General features: G+C 52.9%; 2 protein-coding genes across 3 annotated transcripts in view; one reads left to right on the forward strand and one right to left on the reverse strand.

The window, feature by feature from the left end:
* Positions 1-12,579, forward strand: part of DMBX1 (diencephalon/mesencephalon homeobox 1) — a 36,290-nt gene extending 23,711 nt beyond the window's left edge. Inside the window, exon 6 of the mRNA XM_073233863.1 lies at positions 12,443-12,579. The gene's annotated coding sequence lies outside the window, so the exon portion shown is untranslated. The remainder of the gene's footprint in view (positions 1-12,442) is intronic.
* Positions 10,303-19,550, reverse strand: TMEM275 (transmembrane protein 275). 2 transcript variants are annotated; one of them, XM_037021911.2, is made up of 4 exons: positions 19,176-19,550; positions 14,388-14,568; positions 14,066-14,302; positions 10,303-13,118 (listed from the first exon to the last, which is right to left on the reverse strand). In XM_037021911.2, exon 4 carries the CDS (start codon positions 13,027-13,029, stop codon positions 12,496-12,498), a length of 534 nt encoding a protein of 177 aa, XP_036877806.1. In that variant the 5' UTR covers positions 13,030-13,118; positions 14,066-14,302; positions 14,388-14,568; positions 19,176-19,550; the 3' UTR covers positions 10,303-12,495. The 2 variants fall into 2 exon arrangements, with proteins under 2 accessions (XP_036877806.1, XP_036877807.1); XM_037021912.2 differs by lacking the exon at positions 14,066-14,302.
* Positions 19,551-21,492: the final 1,942 nt, after the last annotated feature.

A 21,492-nucleotide genomic window follows, 5' to 3' on the forward strand; every position in this document is an offset into this window, starting at 1 on the left:
GGCAGGTGAGGCCCTGAGCCTGGAGGAGCAAGGGGCCTGTCTAGGTGGGGCTCTGAGGGGAAGTAGTGACAGGGGTTGAAGATGGACAGGACTATGGGGGACACTGGAAGCTAATCCCAGTGAGGGAGTGGAGTGATCAGACTTGTAGTTTAGTAAATCCTCTCCACCCCATATCTTGGCTGCGTGGCGGTTCCTTGAGGAGACAGGGAGCCCAGTGGGAGGCGCCTGTCATGTCCTGCTGGCCTGGGGGAGAAGAGGAGGGGAGAAGTGGTCAGACGGGTGTGAGATTTAGGAAGCAAAATTACTGTGGTGACTGTAGGCATTGAGGGGCTCAAGGTGTGCCGAAACCTCGGGCTTGGCAACCTGGTAGATGGGGACCCTGGACTGGGGCGAGGTGAGGCAGTGAGCCTGCGCTCAGGCCAGTCTCATCTGCTGCATGTGAGAAGCCTTCCATTCATTCAAGGGAAGATGTTGGGATGTAGTGAATCAGAGCTCAAGAGAGAGGTCTATTTGCACTGCTGACTCAGATTTTAATTTATTTAACAAATACTTATGGGCACTTTTTCTGTGCCTGGCACTTTACAAATATTAAGTCACTTAATCCTCAACAAATCTGTGGTACTTAATATTATTATCTCCATTTTACAAATGAGGAAACTGAGGCACAGAGAGGTTAAATAACTTGCCCATGACCACACAGCTAGTAATAGGCAATGGAGGTGTGACTCTGGCCGGCCTCAGGGAAGTACTGGCCAGGAAACAAAGAAGATGCCATTGCAGATTTGGGACAAGCTACTCCAGCTTGCTTTTGCTGTGGGCTGAGAACAGTCCCCTCTGGCCCTCAGTATCCTCTCATGTTGAATGGGAATCATTAACCATGTCAAGCCTGCTTCCTGGGAGGCTCAGATGACTAAGAGGAGAAGGGCTTGGGGGAGGCCAAGGGGCTGCATGCCTGGCATACAGTAGGTGCTCAGGCTGCCTATGGTGGGTGAGATGAGAGGCAAGGGGCTCCCTGAAGCTTCACCTCACACCTCCTTCTCTGAGGCCTCGGCTCCAGTGCTCTTTTAGTCCAGGGGTCTGGTACCTCAGGGACTCTGGGGAAGGGACACCTTCTGAGAGGGTCCTGGAGATGGACCCTTTTAGGGCAGGTACCCCTGGGCACCCCCTCTCCCCTCCTTTCCCACAGAGCTGCCCAGGACTGAGCACTACCAGATACCCCTCCCCAGTCTTTCATTCGCCTCTGTCTTCTGGGAAAGCCGATTAGGAGGCAGCCTCCTGCCCGCCCTCCTGACAAGTTTGTCTGAACTTCAACAAAGGCTCTCAGAAGGCTGTGGAGGGAGGGCCCGGCACTAGGAACCTGACACCACTGGCCCGGCATCACCCCAGCAGCCTAGGAGGAGGCTCTGTGGGCCTGCCTACCCTATGGCAGGCAGGAATGTCTCTGAGAGGGCTCCTGGCCCCATGAAGGCCTGGGGGCTGGGCTGGGGCAGGCTGGGGACAGCTTCACCTGGGAGCCCCTCAGAACAGGGAAGGCAGCACAGGCCAGTGCCCAGGAGGGTGGGTGGGGAGATTCATCCATCCTCACACAGAGCCACGCACACATGATCCACACATTTCCAATTATACACAGCCTCCCCACATTTGCAACCACACACACTCACCCACACATCCCCTTTCTCATACACTGTGACAGGCTGACTTCTGAACTGGATCACACAATCTCAGGGTGTCTGTGTGTCTCCTACTCATATTCACACACCCCCAAACAAGCCTTGGACACAGCCCACAGTCTGTCACCTGGATGCTCCACCCAACACCCCCTGTCCAGACATGCATTCTTCCTGGCTTATACTCCAGACAGGTGCCCCCCGAACATACAGTCCTCCCTCGCCACACCGCCGGCCTGGCACCCAGAGATTCTCCCTGATCGCCGCCCTGTCCCTGCTGAAAAGACTGCTCGAATGCCGGGCCCAGCTCCGCTTTCACATCCTAGCTCCTGACCCACACCTGTCTGCATGCACTGTCCTCCCTGTCTTCATTGGCATGTGACCTATGTAGTCACACAGAGCCCTGGGCTCACGCCCCATAATATTCTGGTGTTGCCATCTTGAAATCCTTAACTTTTTAACAAGAGGCCTTGCATTTTCCTTTTGCATTGAACTCTACAAATTATATAGCTGCTCTCACTCCCTCGTCTCAGTTTCCCTCAGTCTGACTCACCTGGCCCTCCTGTGGCTTCACAAACTCAGTCTCCAGAAAGCCCTCAGCTTCTCCCACCTGCCCAAAGTCTCCCCTCCCTTACAGCTGTCCACCCTGACACTCACCAGGCAACTGGTAGGGACACACTGACTTCTCCACACCTCCTCGCAGTGTGAGCTTGTGCCCTCACAAGAGCTTGTGTCCTCCTCTGTAAAATAGGCTAGAGTGACACCAACTTCAGGGTTCTTTGTGAAGATTAAATGAAATAGCATCTGTAAAACAGCACAAAACCTGGGGTTTAGTAAATGCTCAACAAACGCTTGTTATCATGGCTATTATGACACTAAGTGCTGGCAAACAAAATAGACTCAGCCCCTGCTGCTATATATTGGATAAAATAAAAATTACTTGAATAATCACATACATAATGTAAAGTAGCAGGCATGAATGAGGAGCACAGGCCTCTGACCTCTCAGGGCTACAGCTAACAGGAGAGGCAGAGACTGGGATTAGGGATCAGTCTGGAATTGGGAGAGGGATCAGTCTGACGCTAAGGTCAGGGATCAATCTGGAGTAGGGGACGGAGTCCAAGCTCTGTGTGTGGCTGGGATCTTGGATCAGGGATCAGTTGGGGCCTGAGGCAGGGCTCAGTCTAGGCAAGTCACAGCTCAGTCAGAGCTCAGAGTTGGGGCTCAGGATGGGATCATGACAGGGCTCAGTTTGGGGCAGAGCTGAGCTAAATCTGTGACTGGTGCCAAGTCAGTTTCATTTCTAAAGTTAACTCTGTGGGACCATTTAGTAAACTGTTAGGCTTCCATGAACCTCTGTTTTATATCTGTAAAATGGGGAGCTCTCTGCCTGCCCCCAGACTTGGGGAACTGAGTGAGCTAACAATGGAAGTGAAGGATTAAACTGCTGCTAATGACTGGGAGCCTGGTCCCTGGGGCTGTCCTCCCCCAGCCAGGCCTGGAGGCTGTGCCATCCTTGCGCATGTCTCCAGCTGCAGGAAGCCACCACCTCAGCCTGGGATGCCTTCCAAGAGGAGCCTTTGAACAACAAAGGCCAGGGAGCGATATTTCCTCCTGGGGGCTGACCGCCCAGTGGCTCCTTTATCTTGGCTTGAAGAGATGTTCTTGGAAAGAACTTGTGTGGGGCGTGTGCAGGTGCGTGTGAGTGTGAGTGTGTGTGCACAAAGCCGCTCTTTGTTGCCGTCCCCACCCGAGCAGGTTGGCCAACCTGGAGGCCTGGGTCCTTCACTGGTCACCCAGTCTGTCCTCACGCCTCCACACAGATGTGTGGGGCAGCCAGGAAGGAGGGAACACTTTCTTTTTACCTTAAGATTCTCTCCAAGGAGAGAAGTTCAAGAAACAGAAGCCCCATTACGTCAGGAAGAATCTGGGCAAGGCTTAGGTGCGTGTTTTATGACACGGGAAGGTGGAAGGGAGTTACAGTTTTTTAGAAGGTACGGGAGCCCAGAGCCCAGGGTCTCCCCCAGCCTACATAGCCCCTCTGGAGGCAGGGCCTACAAGATGGCCTGCAAGGCTCACCTCATTCAGGTTTCCCTTCAGGCTGCTCTGGGTAAGTCACCTAGAGAAAGACTGTAGCTGGTAAGCCCCTATCTTCCTCGCAGACTGTGGGATATGGAAAAGTTCTCTCTCTGAGCCTCAGTCCTATTTTTAAGTCATGCTTGGACTTAAGTCCCTCAGACAGGACTGGGTAGAAGCTACAGATATACAGGAGGGAGCTGGAAGAGCTGAAACTGCAAAAGGAGTCTTTCTGCCTTTTCCCACCCCCTTTGTCCCGTTCCAGCCACCAGGACCCTGCCAAGCCAAGGGACTGTACAGGGGCTGGGTAGGGGGTTACTTGCCAGAGGGCCAGGCCTGTGGATGGTCTGGAGATCCCTGCTGATGGTTCTCAGAACAGACATCCTCAGGGGTCTGTGGATCAGCCCCCATTCAGGACAGAGTCACTAACACCCAGCCCCTGCCCACAAACCTGCAGGGAGGGGAGCTCGTTACCTTACAGTGCAGCCTGTGCCAGGTCTGACTGTTGGAAGTTCTTCCTCCTTTCGAGCTGAAACCTGCCACCTCCTCATCAAGCCTGACCTGGAGAGGTGTGGAGAGTGCATAGAACATGTTTATTCGCACTGTTCTGTGACATCCAAACAAACTGGACCATGTGGTACCTCCCATACTCACCATGTTTTTTCCCACCTGCCTTTGTTTCTGCTGATTCCTTCTTCTGCGGAAAGCCTGGCCTTCAGGACTCATCCACAGGCCACCCTCTCCAGGAAACCCCCTCCCTCTCTGGTCTGCAAATACAGTCCTTATCCATCCGCAGATGGGGCTTCCTGAGCAGGGCTTGGCACAGCCCACAGGATGGCTCAGAGTTGGTGTCCTACCAATACCATACTCGTTGCTTTGAACTGGAGGAGCAGTATGAGGGACAAGCCTTACCTAGGGCCTTAGGAACCTGTGCCTGTCTGGTCTGGCTGAGTGACTTTGGGTAGGCCCTGGCTTTTTCTGGACCTCTGTTTCCTGTGTAGCGGTTGGAGGTTAGTTTACACAGGCTACCTGCCTGCCTTGGACAGCGTTGATTTTTGAAAGTCCTGATGGATTTTTTCCTCTGTGTGACATCCACCCCTGTTTCCCAAACTGTTCCATCCAGGACTTCTTCCCATGCTGGGCATACCCTCCTATGGGTGCAGGTGGGGCTCAGAGGCACTTGCACAGCAAATACCTGGCAGCAGCCTGAGGCAGTAGGGGTGAGCTCCTTCAGCGCTGGTGCCCAAGAAGCACTCTGTATGCAGGCCTCTTGCTTCTCTGCTTAGCCTCATTCATGGCATCCTTAAGAGACGAGGCTGGGCTGAGGCAGAGGCCATAGCACAATCCCCATCTTTTCCTGAGGACATGGCCCTGTCCTGGCACAGCCTTTTGCTCCCTCCTCTCAGTCTTGAGCACCAGTGTCCAGAGTTAGGGACCACACCCCAGTTTTTGTGAGGTGGATGGGAGGGGCCTTGGTCAACTAAAGTTTGAGTACCATTTATGTGCCAGACAACCAGGGCACTGGGGACCTAGAGCTTAACAAGACTGCCCTGTTCCCAAGGTGCTTAGTGTTAGTGAGGAGACAGACAACAAATAGATAAGCAAGGGAACGAATGTGTTTAGGGAGCTGATTGAATCTTACAAGGAAACTAAAATAGGGAGTGGGGCCAGGGCTCCGCTGAGGAGACATACGGCATAACCAGACCAAGGGTGAGGCTGAAGATGGCCGGACAGATCTACAGCCTGGTGGACAGCCAGTGGGGCAAGAGGTTGGCCCTGGTCTGGAGGCAGGACTGAAGGCTCCCAGGGGAGAGGGTTTCATGGTAGGGGGTAAGATCTATTATTAAACTGATGACTCCAGGCCCTAATCCTGTGCCAGGCCTAGGCCGGTAGTGGGGGGGAGCCCCCCTGCTGGGGTGTAATTTCACGCTGAAGGACCTGATGGGGCATCCCAGGGACTGATCCTTTCTGGATCAGAAAACCCACTTCCCTTTGTCGCATGCAGGGCGATTTACACCTTAACCCCTTATGGGCTGGCCTAGGGCCAGCCCCACCCCATCTCACCTCCAGTTCCTTAGGACCTAGCCCAGAGCCCTTTGCCTGCAGCCCAGCCAACTCCTGGACCTGGTCATGTCTGCAGGGAGGGAGAGGCTGTAATTGAGAAAAGCCCAAGAATGCATTCCAAAATAACTTATCCCTGTCCTTGTTTCCTGGCACGCAGTTCTCCCCAGACCTTAATGCCCCAAAAGAAGAAAGCTCTGCACCTGTAATCTGAAGGTTCTCTTATAGCTCAGTTCAAGTCCAGTGTCCTTCAGGAAGCCTGGGGTCTGGTCTAATCCACTGCCACAGTCTTCCCACATGGCCTGCAATGGGGTGCCTCCCTCCCTCCTGGGGGACTCCCTCCCATTGGCAATAAGCAATAAAGCCATAACCTCCTAGTCCCACTGACTCCCCAATGAGGAACAGAAACTGGCAGCCCCAGGGGGCCAGGTCTCCTGAACACTGCAGGCCATGCCTCTGGTAACACCCCAGAGATATCCCTGGCCATTTCATCCAGTGGGGCAGTCCAGCCCTGAGCAGGTCACAGGCAGCCCCTTCCTCGTTAAGTCTCCAGTTCAGACCCCTCTGCTTCTGTCTAAAGACCACCAGGAAGTTGTTTTCCCTTCTCCAGCCCCTCCCCTCGCTCCTCCCAGCCCACCTTCCAGGCCCCCTTGGCAGTTCTAGTGGCTGTCCCCTCCATAACTCCCCTGTGGTGGGGGAGCCGCGGTACCCCGCTGGGCCTTCTCTAAGCTCACTGGGTCTCTAAAACCCCAGCCCCATTAAAAGAAAGCCCCTAAATGTTATTTACACTTTGGAGTCTTAAAAACCATTAACAAAAGCCACTTAATTCAATTATCTTCCCGGCTGGCTCGGTTCTCAGCGCTGAGTACAGGCCTCCCCTGCCACCCCCTCCCTCTGCCCACCCCCCCACTGTCATTGTGTCGGGCTAATGAGGTAAACTGAAGCGAGCCCTGTCCCCCCTGACAGGTTTATGAGAATTTAATAAAGCGTGGCCGGGACCAAATGAGTCGCCTCAGCCTCGGAGAGCTCATTGTCTTTGGCGTCAGCGTTTTTGACTGGAGCAGCGCAAGCCCTCCCCGCCTGGCTCCTGCCTGGCTCAGCCCCTAACCCCCGCCCTCGCTGCCTCCCAAGGTGAGCTGGAGGCCAGTAAGCCTGGCCAAGGCCAGCCTGGCCCTGCAGGGGCAAGGCACCCAGGCCAGACCCTGGGAAGGGCTGAAACTGAATTGGTCAGTGTGCCCTGGAGATGGGCTGTGTGGTCTTGTTGACTGCCTGTCCCTCACACACACAGACCCCAGGAATGTACAGGAACCTCTGAGACATCTACTTCCTGACCCATGCTACCTCCATGCTCCTGTCTCATGGGCTGCTGCCAGCCTGAGGCTGAGGCCAGGCTGGTGCCACCTTGAGCATGATTCACTTTGCTTTGCCTATTTGGAGTGACCAGCCTGAAAAAGGGAGCTTCTTTTCCTGCCAGGAAACTGAGTGGGGACTGGGGTCCTCACACAGGGGCTGGTCCCTCTCCCTTCACACAGAGGATCTCCTTTTCTTGGGCCGGACTTGCCCAAGTCCTTGGGAGTCAGAAGTGCAGACAGAGACGATCCCAGCCTGAGGCTCCCCAGACATACATGCAGCAGGAAGGCCCAGCTATCCCTCTTTCCTCTTCTTATGAACAGCCTAGAACTGGCTTTCTCTGCCTGGCTTTTCAGGGGTCTAATATCCAGGGGTTTCTGAACCATTCAGAGACCCAGAATGCTTTCTCTCCCCTCAAAAGCATTTCCAGGAGTTACTTCCTTCTGGAGCTGAAGCCTTGCCTGGATGAGAATTTAATAAAGCGTAGAAGGTACTTATGTCAGTGGGGTGTTGGGGAGCAAGTCTTAGGGATCAGGCTCAGTCTGTGATCATGATGAAAGCTCAGTCTTTGTTCGAGGTTGGGGTTCAATGTATGGATTAGGGTCAGAGTTCAGGTTGGAACCAGATTCAGGGCTCCATGACCAGGGTCAGGCTCAGTCTGTTATCAGAATAAAGGCTCAGTGTATGGATCAGGCTCAGGGCTCAATCTGTAATGAGAATAAGAGTTTTATATGTGTCAGTGATTAAAGCTCAGTCTGTGTCCAGGTCAGGGTTCAATCTTTGATAAAGGTCAGGGTTCAGTCTGTGGACTGAGTCAGAACTCAGTCTGAGATCAGGATCAGGGTTCAGTGTGTGGACCCGGCAGGGCCAAGGCTCTAAGTGTGACCAGGATCAGGCTCAGGTCAGGACTCAGTATGGACCAGGATGAGGGCTCAATCTAAATCAGGGTGAGGGTTCATTCTATGACCAGACTCAGGATTTACCTGGGACCTTGATAAAGGCTAAGTCTATGTCCAGGGTCAGGCTTCCCTCTGTGATAAGGTCAGGTTCCAGTGTTGGAGGTATCACTTAGTAAATCTGGGAAATTTACAACCCCTTACCCAGTGTGCACCCACCTTCTTGCTCCCCCCACTCTTCAGGGCCCTGGCGCTCAGTAAACCAAACTGCAGTTATTCAGTCTGGCTGGGCTGTTGTCTCTGTCCCCTGTCATGTGCCCAGGGTGCCCTCTGGTGGCACTCCTTAGCAGTGCCGATCTCCTTGGGCTGGCCAACCTGGCCACCTACTTTTCAGAGTCTGGCCCTCAGGCACATCCATCAGGCACATCCATCCTGTACACTTCTGCTCTACACTTCTGCATCACTTCACCTCCCCACACAGAAGAAAAAGGTTAGGGGAACTCCCTCACACATGAGGACCTTTTCTCCCTTCCTGCGCAGAACCAGGCATCTTGATAATGCCCTGTTGTTGGGGACCTGGAGTCTTTGCTGCATGATAAGATTCATACCCTTTACTCATTCAGTCACTCAACAAATTCTTATTGAGCACTTACCTTGGGCCAGGTAAGCACTGAGTGCACAGCTCTGGATGAGCCAGAAGTCCCAATGTCTTGAGCTCACATTCCACTCCCCTCTAACCCCAAATTCCTAGTCTACAGACTTCATCAGAAAGGCACTGCATCAGCAGAAGGTTAGGTGGGATTCAGACGTGGGCAACTTGAGGTCGTTTCTCTCCCGTGGATCCAGAGGTTAGACTAGTCTTGGTTCTGTCTTACCACAGCCCTTCCACACACCGGCTGCTCACACTGAAATTCTAAAACTTTCTCCTGGATTCCTTTCTTTGACTCCTCCTAAACTCCCACAATAGGGAGAGCTCAAATATGGGTGTAGACTTCTGTCCATGTCAGAACCACCACTCCAGTCCCAGCAGCCAGCATACCTCACAGCAGTAAACTCTTAACCACCCCTGCCCCCATTTTCCACACAGCAGGCAGAGCGTAATTTACAATCATAAATCAGATCATGTCACCTCCCTGCTTAAAGCCCTGCAGTGGCTCCCATTTCACTGTGAATGAAATCCCAACTCCTCACTCTGCTTTACTAAGCTTTATACGAGTGGAGCAATTCACCCCATCCCCAGCTTCATCTCCCACCCTCTCTCTATAGTCCTGTCTTGGCCTGACACACGGATGCCAAGTTCATTCCCACCTTACGGCTTTTGCACTGGCCTATTCCTGAACTAGAAATGTTCTTGCTCTAGACCTTTATGTGGCTGACTCTTGTCAGAGTGCAGCTTAAATGTCATCTCAGAAAAGACCTCCCTAGGCATCCAACGAGTCCCTGTGTCATGCCTTCCTGTCATGGATTGCCGCACAGCACTGTCTACTAGCTAATATTTTTTGTCTTGTTTGCTTCCTGCTTATTTCTTTATTGTCTGTCTTCCTCAAGTAGGACGCAAGCTCCCCCAGAGTTTGTTGACCACTATATTCCCAATGCTGGGCACATAACAGGGTTTGAAAGTCATTTATTGAGTTAATTATTTTCAAATGGCCCTAAGTAGCTGTGTTTATTTTTTCTAGCAGGAAGACAGGGAGGGGATCCAGGTTCCTGGCCCCTTAGTGGCCTCCCTGGTCCAGGCCATCAGTAGTCCCCTCTGGGAGGCTCGCTGTGGCACACCCTTGAGCTCCCCCAGGCTTTAGTGAGCACTATCCTTCCAGAAGGACCAGCTGGGTATCCACTGCAGCCCCTGGGCCCCCCGAGGACAGGCCTTGGTGCCTCAGTTCTAGAGTCTTAGGGCCAGGAGTGGGAAGGAAAGGGCTCAGCCCTCATCCCAGGGCCGCTCTGCAGCATCTCTGCAGGAGTAGCCCAACCCTGCTCAAAGACCTGGAGGTGAGAATTGTGTCCTCACCTTCCACAGAAACCTGCCCCCATCCCCTCCTGCTGGCTCCCTGGAGCCCCAGATCTGTCCTCAGGGACTACAGCCTGTCTGGGAGGGGCCTGCTGAGGGATGGGGACAGACTGACCCTCCAGCCTCCACCTGTGGGGAGAGTGGGGTTACATCTGAGCCTCACTGGCTCCTGGGTGGCTGGGCGAGCTGCCCTGGAGTGGCCCGAAGGGGGAGCCTCCCAGGGTGGCAGGCCTGGAGAGATGGAGCAGGCTTTGCCAGGGCTGGCTGATTGCAAAGTGCGCGCTGGGGTATAGAAACTATCTCCTGGTGTGCCTGTGGAGGGCGAGGGAACATCAGATGGAACAAATGATGACCTTCAGTTGGGGTTGGCAGTAAGGGAGACTCCAGGGAGCCACTGTCCCGTCCCCAGTTCCCATGTTTTTCACTCATAAGATCCATCTAGGGCCATTGCCTAGATGTACATCCCATGTACACTCTTCCTCCCTAGCAGCTGGGCTCCCAGACAGGATCTGAAGTCCTCCTGCCCCCAGCTGAGGAAAGAGGCCTGATGCTATGATTCCAGGCTCTGCCAGCAGGTGGGAGAGGGGTTTGGTCTGGGCCTTCAGCATTCAGGCCTACAATCTGGGGGTTTTTCTCCTAAGAAGGGTGGTCCTGACCACACCTCAAGGCAGTACCAGCAGTGGCCCCTCTCACTTCCTACTCTACTAAGGCAGCAGGTGGCGTCTGAGGCTGCAGACCAGTGAAGTAGGGCAAGACAGGACTGGAATCTGGCCACACACACACTTCTGAGAAGAGGCAACCAGCTCCAGGGTCTCTTAATGCTTCGAAGGTTAGGGCCCATTGACCCATGTGAATTAATGAGATGGTCTGTTCAGTACCTACTGAGATCATTCTTCCCCAGGCCAGTAGGAGGAGGAGACAGCAGTGGAGGGAGAGGCAGAGAGGGTTTAGAAGAAGGGAGACAGAACCCCAGGGCTGGTGGAAGTGCCTGGGCCTGGGCAGAAGAGCAGCAGAGCCCACCCTAGAAAGAAAAGAGGCTGATGAAGCCAAGGGTAGATGGCCTGGGAATCATGACCAGCAAGGGGTGGTGGGCCAGTGACTGGGCACTGTTTGCCTGGGTCCCTGCAGTGAGAAGGTCTGGCTCTGTTACAGTGCCTTTCCTGAGTCCCCAATCCCTTTGTTTCTTCTTTCAAGGCGGCCTCCATCCCTCTATCAGATGCCCTTACCCCTGGAGAGAACACAGGCTGAGCCTAGACTGCAAGCCCAGACAGGCCAGGTGAAACGTCTAGGCTTTGTACAGCCCTGGGGAGCCCTTCTTCTCCCACCACTCCCACCTGGTGACCCAGCTCTCAACCACCCTCACACTCCCACAGCAGGTGTTATGTCAAACAGTGTCACCCAAACTCCCACCCTCCTCATCTCATCCACGTAGCCAGGTACTGTCACCCACAGGCACACTCACATGTTCATCCAGCCCCCATCTGACACACCTGCTCTCACGGACCTTCACAGGCACCCACAGTCTCAGATGGTCTTTTGTTCAGTCACACTCTCCTCTCCCCTGGGGCCTCCTTCCAGGTCTCCAGGAGGGGCTGGTGCCGTGATGATGAAGCCCTGGCCAGAGGCTGGGATGACTCCAGAGTCCAGGGTGCTCAGCCAAGAGGCCCCATAGTCAGCTCTTCCCTCCCAGGCTGCACCCCGCAGAGGACTTGACTCCAAAGGTGCTTTATTGAAAAGCGAGGCACATTGGGAATGCTTGGTGAGGATCACACTGAGACCTTCAGGGTCGGAGGAGGCTTCTCACCACTCGTGGGCCCCTCCTCACCCCCCTGCTCTAGTTGGCAGAAGGGGTGGAGTGTGCCCAACCCAGATCTACCTTAGGGACTATGCTGGCTCAAATCAGGACCCCTCTCCCCTTAATCCCGAAAGGTCATGTTGGGGTAGAGACAAGGGGAGGAAGGGGAGGAGGGGTAGTTGGCAGCCCATCGCAGCGTGCAGCATCAGAACACCCAGGCTGACATTCCTGTCTCCCCCTCTCTTCCATCCCCTGGGGTCACAGGCCTTGCTGGCAGTTAGCCCCCCTCAGAGTGGCTCCCTTCACAGCGCCCAAATGCCACGGGCAGCGGTGGTGCCAGGGCTGGAAGGCCCAGCGACCCAGTGTCATCAAGTCTGGGGAGTGGGGTAAGCAGGACCCAGCAAACCCCACCTAAAGAGCCAAGGTACTGCTCCCTCCTTTGGGGGATGTAACTTGACACCATCGACCCTTCTCACCTCTTCAGCGGTTCCAGAGATGGAACAGATGAGAACACCTGTGCCCGGCCCCCGACCCGTACTAAAAATTCCTTTTTCTTTTCTTTCTTTCGACTCCTCCTTTTTCCTTAAAGGGCACTGAAGCGAGGGAACCGGACAGGGGCCTCAAGGCCAGGCGCCCGGTCCGCTAGGGGGCGACGCGCTCCCGGGGCATGTTGAGCCGGACCCCTTTGGTGCGTGGCGTGTAGAGGACGGCGGGCTCGGGGGCGTCCAGGGAGAAGGGCCCGGAGCCAGGGCTGGAGCGGCCCGAGGAGGCGGCCGAGGCGGCGGGGCTGAGCTGCACCGCCGTGGTGTCCTGCGCCGTGCGCTCGCTGCTCTCCATCTCCAGGGCCACCCGCCCCGCGCTGCCGCCGCCCTGGCCTGGGCCCGCGGCCACTCCCGAGCGCGTGCGGGGCCCGGGGCCCCGGCGGCTACACGCGCAGCAGGCCGCGAAGAAGCCGAGCGCCAGCAGGAGCAGCGCCGGCCCCACGATGAGGGGCGCGTTGTGCCCAGGCGGGAAGGAGGCGAAGGCGCCCACCAACGTCACGTTCACCCCCGCCAGCAGCACGCACAGGCCGCAGGCGCAGAACAGCGCGGGCGACGGCAGGCCCGGCAGTCGGCCCGGGGCGCGGCCCGCCGGCGTCCGGGCGGGGCTTCCCTGGCTCCTCTCTGGGGGCGGCATCTGCCTGGGCGCTCTGGGCGCTCATCAGGCTCCCTCCTGCTGCTGGCCTGGACCAGCTCACGTGTCAGGGGGTCGAGCTCACCGTCGTCCTGTGGGCAGAGAGCAAGAGGAAGGGATCAGCAGGGCATCTAAGCCTCCAACCTACTTTCAGTTCTGTGGCTACGTTCGCTGACCCCCAGTGCAGAGGTCATTTTGGCAAGCCCCTGCCTGGGCCTTTGGGAAGCAACAACCCACCCCATGTAGGAAGCGTCCCCCGTTGTTTCCCCACCCAGTCCCTTCAGTCCCTTGTGGCTCATCATGCCACCCTCCCTCCCTCCACGCTTCCTCTTGTCTTCCAGACGTAGGCAGATCCTCCACCTCCTCTCCTCCAGGAAGACTCCTTGGGCTGATGAGGGAGTCAAGGGAGTCAATGGCTGTAAAGCGGACCACACAGCGCATTAGGTGTGCTCATTAAACCATAATCATAGGTGCTCATTAAATGACACCATCAGTTCTAATTAGGGGGCAGGTGGCAGCTAATGGGATTTAGACACATTCCTCCCCCAAGTGGAAGAAGCCTTAGAAATCATTTGGTCTAGCCTCTCCTTGTCCAGATGAAGAAACAGAAGCCCAGAGAGGTCTAGCAATTTACAAGGCGACCTGCCGCCTGAGCTGGGCGTCCCTAGGATTCTCCAGTTATATCTGGCTCCGGGATCTATTGCTGGGTGCGCTGATTCTGGGAGTGCAGGGAGAAGCAAGGGTGATGTAATCAGAGTCTAAAGATTTGTGACTTCTACTTGAGAAGTTTGTCGTATAACATGAAATCACAGGTATAAAGGGCCCCCAAAGGATGAGATCATAGGTATGGAGCTGTGTTAGAATTGTGAAAGAAATGTCAGAATAGGTCTCTGAGTGGGAAAGCAAGGGGAGGAATGGATGGTACCACAGTGGGAGCAGCACATGCAGGATAAGTAACTGAGCCTAACCAGGACAAGTGGGCTAACACTCTATTCTTCAATGTTAACACCTGGAAAGTGAAGCTAATAAGAGAGCCTACCTTATAGGAAGTTGTGAAAATCAAATGCTTAAATTAAATCAAGTGGCTGGATCATAGAATTCAGTGACTGTTAGCCTTGTTATCATGGTGGTGGTTGACAGAAGAAGGGCCTTTGAGGTCTCAGATCCAGGAGGTCCATCGGTCATGGGGAGTTTGGGAAGAGAACAGTTGGTCTGTCCCTCAGGTGAAAGTGCCCCAGGGACAGGCCCTGAGCTGTCCTTCCTGAGTGTCCAAAGCCTGCACACAGAGGGTTGCAGAGAATTTGGTGACAGGCGAGTGTAAACAAAGGCTAGTGCTAGGGAGCAGCAGGGTGCATACTCACTCTGGATGTCAGCTTGGCCCAATCAGAGGGCCTGGAGGGCCACCTCTACATCTGACCAGATCTGATTACTTCAGGGTTCCCTCCCCTGGCACCATGGTGAGGTGGAAGTTCCAAACAGGGCTCCAGCAAGAAGCACCTCGCTGACACACCCAGCTGGCAGGAAGTCAGAAACCCCCAAATCCTGGCAAAGCAAGCACATGTTGACCCTTGAGCGCATTTACAGACCTTGGATTCCTCAGAAGCTCCACATTTGCATGAACCATCTGCTCTCTTTAACCTGCAGCTATTGGCTCTGCCAGGCAGAAACAGCAACCACTGAAGGGGTATAGCAATTTACAGTTGGCAAAGCGTGTTCACATCCATACATCACTGAATCCCTACAACTGCTTGATATTCATTAACAGTCACAATTTACAACTGAGGAAATTGAGGCTCAGGGAGGGAAGTGTATCTGGGCCCTCGTGGCTGGATGGAAAAGAAGACAAGACATTCCAAAACCAGAGAGAGACAATACATGATCTGGGTGACATCATATGTAATCTTGCTTCATTTTAGAAAGAAGAGTTTGATCCTTGTAGGGTTGATGTGGAGGAAAATCCCAGCACTTTCTTGTTGTCCTCAAGAGGAGCTGTGAGATTCCCAAGTTTTCCCACTCCCCCTTTTCAAGCTCTTCCCCACCTCATCAACATCTGATATTATCTGATGATGGCAGGTCTTCCCTCCTATTGTGCAGACTTGGTCAGAGGCTGCGGAAGGGATGGAGTCTGACTCTTCACTTTACCTCACAGCAACTCTTGAAAGCTCACATTTGACCAGTAAGAGGGGAGGCTGAGGGTGAATACAGGGTCTAGTGCTCTCTTTTCTTTTCCCTTATAGGGAAAACTCTTTGTCTTGGGTTTTGGCAATTTTACTACGATGTGCCTAGGTGTTATTTTCTCTGTAGTTATCTTTTTTGGGCTCCCTGGTGCTTCTACAGTCTGTGGCTTGACTTTTCCCCTAGTTTTGGAAATTTTTCAGCCATTATCTTTTTCCTCATTCTCTTTCCTCTCTTTCTGGGACCCTAATTGTGTACGTGTTCAACCATTTGACATTGTCCCACATGTCTCTTAGACTCAATTCTGTATTTTCTAGCCTTTTTTCCTCTGTTTCTGGCTGGATGTTTTTCTGTTGATTTACAATCAATTCACTAAGCCTCTCTTTACCTGTGTCTTCTCTGTGGTAAAATCCATCCATTCAGCTCTTAATTTTTCAGTTGTTATATTTTTTTAGTTCTACAATTTCCACTTGATTCTTTTTCACAGATTCCAGTTTTCTATTGAAAGAATCCCTCTTCTTATCTATTTTCTTGAACACATTAAAAAACCCTTAAAGTCTGTGTCTAAAAACGCCAATATCTGGATCTCCTCTTTCTACTGTCTAATTGCTCTTGGTTTTTGGTTATTTAGTCTTTTCTGGAATGTCAGAAAATTTTGTATTGAATGGCCAACATTATGTATGAAAAATGTAGAGATAACATAAGGCTCTGGATGATGTTATCTCCCTCCAGGCCACCTTAACCCAATTGGAGATCGTCCTGACTGGAAGCTGTGCTTCTGTTTTCCTGAGTCTAGTCTACATCTGGCTAATTATTACTTCTAGAGCATAGTCCTGTGGGCTCCCCATTTAAAAGCTAGAAGTGCTGAACAAGGCTTCACCCCTTTTTAAGCCCTAAGTCCCAACTCTGACTTCCCAACTCCATGGATACTGCCTCTCCAAACTGGAAAATGCCTTAGGGGAAAAAGAGAAACCAAATTTGACTTTTCTCTCTGAGATCTTGGCCTCTCAAGTCCTCACTGCTTTGGTAGCTCTCCCATGGCTTTAAAGAGATTTCTTAAATGTTTCATCCAGCCTTTTTAGTTATCCTCAGTGAGTGAGATGATATGATACAAGTAGTCTATCTTAGCCAGAAACAAGTCTAGCTGAGAATCTGAAATTAGCACTTTCAGATTGCTAACTAAGTTAGTTGCACAATGCTGAGCACTTTGTAGTAACATCTAATTTAATTTTCAGAACATGAGATTAAGCATTACTGTTATATCCCCATTTTATAGATGAGGATATTGGGGCACAGAAAGATGAACTAAACTCACCCAAGATGGCTCAGTGGCAGTGGTGGTGCCAGGATTTGAAACCTGGTGTTCTGAACTTGAAACCTGAGCTCGCAAACTAGCCCAGTGCGAGGTTTGCTAAATGCTTACTGAATGACCGAAGCCGGGAGCATAGGCTCTCCTCAAGGCCCTGTGGATAAGCTCCTATAATTGGCACTTACACTGCTCAAGTGTCAACAACAGAAGAGAGGACAGGATGTGTTCTGTGTCTCTCAAAGAAGGTAAACCCACTTTGCTTCTTCCTTGGTTTAGCATGCTCAGTTCCACAAAAGCAAATACCAACCAAGGGGCTGAGCTTCTAAGTGCTAAATGCCAACAAATGATTCTTATCTGCTCCTGGGAGGCAGAACTGACTGGCAGACAAAACTACTCCCAGAGTCTCGTCTCCATCCCAAACAGAGGAAGGGCAGATGGGTGCCTCCACCCAGGTTACTTGAAATCTGGGGTATGCAGGGGTGAGGTGTTGAGGTAGCTCAGCTCTTGCAATTCATGCAATTCAGTATATACCACCATTTCCATCTGGTGACTGTGGCCCCTCAGTAGGGACTGTTGCAGTATTGATTGCTTTGCTGTGGGTGCTCTGGCTAGCTCTGTTCCAGGGTGTCATTGGTGCTGTTCTCTAAATCTTTTCGGTTCTCCTGCTTTCTGAACACGTGTTAAGATCTCACCTCCTGGCTAATCTGTGATTAGGTGGATGGTGTGACTAGTTCCAGCCAATGACTTGTGACATGCATCACTTCTAGGCTGGAGTAGTTAATTTCATAAACAGGCCCCTCTGAATTGATGCTATTGTTATCCCAAATCCTTTAAGCCCTTTCTACTTCATCCCAAGCCCAGCCCTCAACTCCATCACTTGAGTGGGAAGGAAGGTCACTCCTCTGAATCTTGAGTTGTTAGGATTGAAACAGATCTCTGTAGTGAGCGCTCCAAGCTGCTAAGCCTGTGGAGATCACCTAGTTCAATCCCTTTATCTACAGAGGGGAGAAGCTGAGGCTTGGAATGAGGAAATCATGAAGGAGTCTGTGGCCAGACCAGAACCAGGCCTTTCCCCACCCAGCCAAGGCTCTGACCACTGCCATTCAGCTGCCCATGACTCTGGTCAATCAGTCACTCTCCCTCTTGAACTGACTCTGGCCAAGGAGGCCTTGCGGTCTCTATTTGGGCATCTAGGCCAGAAGCAGTTAAGGGCAGAGGCAGACTCTGGGCCTCAGCTGACCAGGGTTCTTGATTTTGGTCTGGTTGGGCACCTGGGGAGGCTGGGGCCCTTCTTTGGGCCTCAGCTGCCTGAATGTAAAGAGAAAGGTTAAACCTGGATATTGCCTTTGAACTTGTCAGCCTGCTGCTTCATCCTCAACTACCTGTGGTTTTGATGGTGGAAATGGGAGCCTGTTCAGAAACTGCAGAAGTGCTCATGAAAATGGAACATTTATCTGTAATATAGCTGTTCTTTGTTTTGGGCTGGGATTAACTCACTCCCTGGAGAAGTCACCTGCTGCACAGGGGTTCTGATAATCAGGGAGGGATGCTCACATTGAACAGCCACTCTGCGGTAAGCACTTTCCCTACACTAACACAGTTCATCTTTACTGCGACCCTATGAGCTGTTGTGGTCCTGAACCCATCTTGCAGTGAGGAAACAGAGGCTCAGGAAGGTGAAGGAACTTCCCCTGGCTTACTCAGTTACAATGGGTAAAGCTGGGATTTGAACCCAGGTCTGTCAGATTGAAAAGCCTCTGTTGTTTCTGCTACACCAGAATTTCTGCTTACTGGAAGTTACAGAGATATTTGATTATTTTAAAAATGTAGTAATTGGTTGAAACTATCCAGTTATCAACAAGCTTGGGGCCCAAGAAGGGTGCTCCTCAGTAGATGGAGGCAAGAGTTCCTGCTGTGTGTGTGTGTTGGGGGGTTGGGTCTTAGGCTGAAGCTCCTTCAAGTCAGCCTGCCACCATCCCTGGCTTAGTCCATAGATCTGGGATGTCAGTGTTGTACCAGAGCAGCTGTTTGACCAGGGAAGCTTCCAGATCTCCTGGCCCCAGATGCCTGCTCCAAGGGCCCAAGAGCCCATGGGTGATGGGAAAGCCCAACATCCACCTGTCCCCCATGTGGGACTGAGTCCCTTGTTGCTCAGTCTGGCTCTTTAGCCCTCACCCCTTAATCTTAGCCTTCTGTTCTCCCTCAATTCTTGAAAGTCTGAGCCAGCCCTCCTGTGGCCCCCTGCAGGCCCAGCACTCTCTCCATCCCCCAGTCATCCCCATCCGCAGGGAACCTCCCACACCACCATTACTCATTGCCGGCTTATTCACTACCTTGGAAGCTCTCGGCTTCTGCCAGCTGATTCTGCTTCCCCAGAGCCCAGAGAGCTGCCACCCTCCCCAGCCCAGCCAATGCCACAGCCTCCTCCCCTGCAACACACACACAGAGTGAAGTCTCCAGGCTGGAAACAAAGCTTGAGGATGAAGTCTGTGCTGTGTCTTCCCAGCCCCTGCATCTGACTCCTGGGCCCCTCGTCCTTAGCTCTGAGCGCACATGCACGCACATTCAGTGGCCCAGGAATACAAAACACGGGTGCAGTGAATGCCAAGCGCTGCAGACAGGCCAACCCAGAAACAGCAGACAGACACTCTTCTCGGTTTCCTACCTATCTGGTGGGAATGAGCTGCTGCCCAGCAAAGGTACCTCTGGAGACTTCTCTTTGCCTGGGAGTGTGGGGGTGGAGGGAAGGTAATTTGATGATAAGGAGAGCTGAGCCCCTCCGAGGGTGAGAAGGGGACTGGAGGTCCATTCCAGCTGCTCTGATGGTTCCCTCCCATTTACAATGGGTTCCCATGGCTACAACAGGCAAGCACTCCAAGTTCCCTTCATGGGAGCTGTTCTGCTACTGGTAAAGTGGGAGTTTGGTTTAACTGGTCTCTGCTGTTGGTCCTGTAGGCTTTAGCTTCCGGCACAGCTGAGGGGCCCCAGTGACCCAGGACTCTGCAGCAATCACAGCTCTGTGTTCCTTAGATCAAGTCTGCACCCAGCCAGGTGAGGTGACCCCAGCTGTCCTGGGCCTCCGGCTCTCTTCTGGTCCTCTCTGATACCTTCACCAGACTCCTGGGGCCTCAGCTTCCAGCAGGGGCCATGCCTGGGGCCAGACTTGGATCTCCAGCTTCTGTCTGGGCCTCTGTCTCCACAACACAAAACTCAGCTGCCTGGAGCCAGCTGAGGGGTGGAGTGGGCCAGGGGAGGGGAGGCTGGAGGCTGCCCGGGGTGGGGCTGCCCTTCCTGCCCACCTCCTTCCAAGGTATTGGGATGAGCACTTTCTCCTCCAGCCTAAATCCTACTCCAGACTTCAGCATCCTGTGCACAACTGCCCCTCCCAGTGCCCTCCTGGTTCCTGGCTCCTCATCTCCAATGCCAATTCCTCCATCCAACCCCACCCCCCTCGTCACCCTCGGTCCTCATCACCCTTGTCATCATTCCACCTCTGAGAAGCCCAGATGTCCCATGCCTGACCATAACCCATTGCTATCACTATAGAAACACCTGCACAGCAAAACACTCTTGTAAGCCCTTTCTATACATGATCTCATTTAAGTTCCCTGACAACACGATAGGGAGATGCTAATGCCATCTCCATTTTCAGATAGGGACACAGTTTCAGAAAGGCTGTGTTACTTGCCCAAGGTTTCAGATGTGGTGATAACATGTGGCAGAGCTGGGATTCAAACCTAGACTGCATGACTTCTAAACCTGTGCTCTTCATCACAACCCCACAGTGCCTCTTGCTGTAACTATTCTCTGATCTAATGCAATCCTGAAACTCTTCATTGGATCCATGGCCCTCTTGCCTCTGCTTCTTTCTGCATCCTCCTGAGAACCCACACTGCCTCATGTCAGTTACTCTGGCAATTTACCTTGTCTTGCAACTTAACTTGTTCTTTGTCCTTCTGTCAAGGTTTTCCAGCAAAGCCTCCACCCTGCATCATTCCGGCTTTCTGGCTTCTCCAAGTCTTTGCCTAAACTGCTAAGCCTCATAGGTGAAAAGAAATCACCGCACCCGCTGGCATGTCTCTGGCATTGCCCTGGGGAAACCTCCCCATTCCTAGTCAGTGCTCATCACTCCTCTCACTGTGACTGCACCTCTGTCTGGATGCACTCAAGCCTCTCCCACCTTAAAACCAAACCCTCCTTCAACCCTACATCTGCCTCTAGTTAACACTAGCTTCCCTTCTGGAATTTTGCTGTCTACATTCCCTACTTTACCTCCTTCTCAAGAGTCAATGCACTGTAGTCGGTTGCTGCCTCATCATGCTGCTTCTCCAAGGCTACCAGCCGCCTCCTTGTCACTGAATTCAGTGACACTGTTCAGCCCTAAACTAACTTGACCTCTGCCCAGCTTTGGCCCCACTGAGCCCTCCCTCCTGGAAAGATTCTCTTCCTCTTAGAAACAAGCTCCTCAAACTTGTTCCACAAAGCCCAGACTCCCAGATACCCAGACTTCATCCTTGCTCCTCCTCCCTCAGGCTTCCTCCATGCACTTGCAATCCACGCTATCACCAAACCCTGCAGATGCTTCCCTCCGAAGTGTTTAGAATCCATCGTTTCCTCTCTAGTCTCACAGTCACTCTACTCGCTCAGTCCCCATCGTTCCCTACTGGTCACATCCCTCCTGGGCTCTCCCCTGCTGCCATCCCAGACCAGGCTCCCTCCAGGTGGCCCTCTTGATTTTGCTCAAGTGGAGCTGAACTCACCAGGTGTGGTCAGGTGAACAGGCTTCTCCCTGTGTCTGAACCGTAGGGGACTTGCCCTTCACCTGGCTAACTCCAGCTCAGGCTTCAGAGAGCAGCTGGGACGTCACTTCCTTCAAGAAGCTTTCCTTATCTCCCCAACTTAGGTTTGCATCCCCCAACAGTCTCCTTTGAGGACCACCTTGTTTGCTACTGCATCACGGGGGGTGGTGCCCTGAGATTACT

This window comes from Manis javanica, chromosome 4, assembly GCF_040802235.1.
Source record: "Manis javanica isolate MJ-LG chromosome 4, MJ_LKY, whole genome shotgun sequence".
Lineage (NCBI taxonomy): Eukaryota > Metazoa > Chordata > Mammalia > Pholidota > Manidae > Manis > Manis javanica.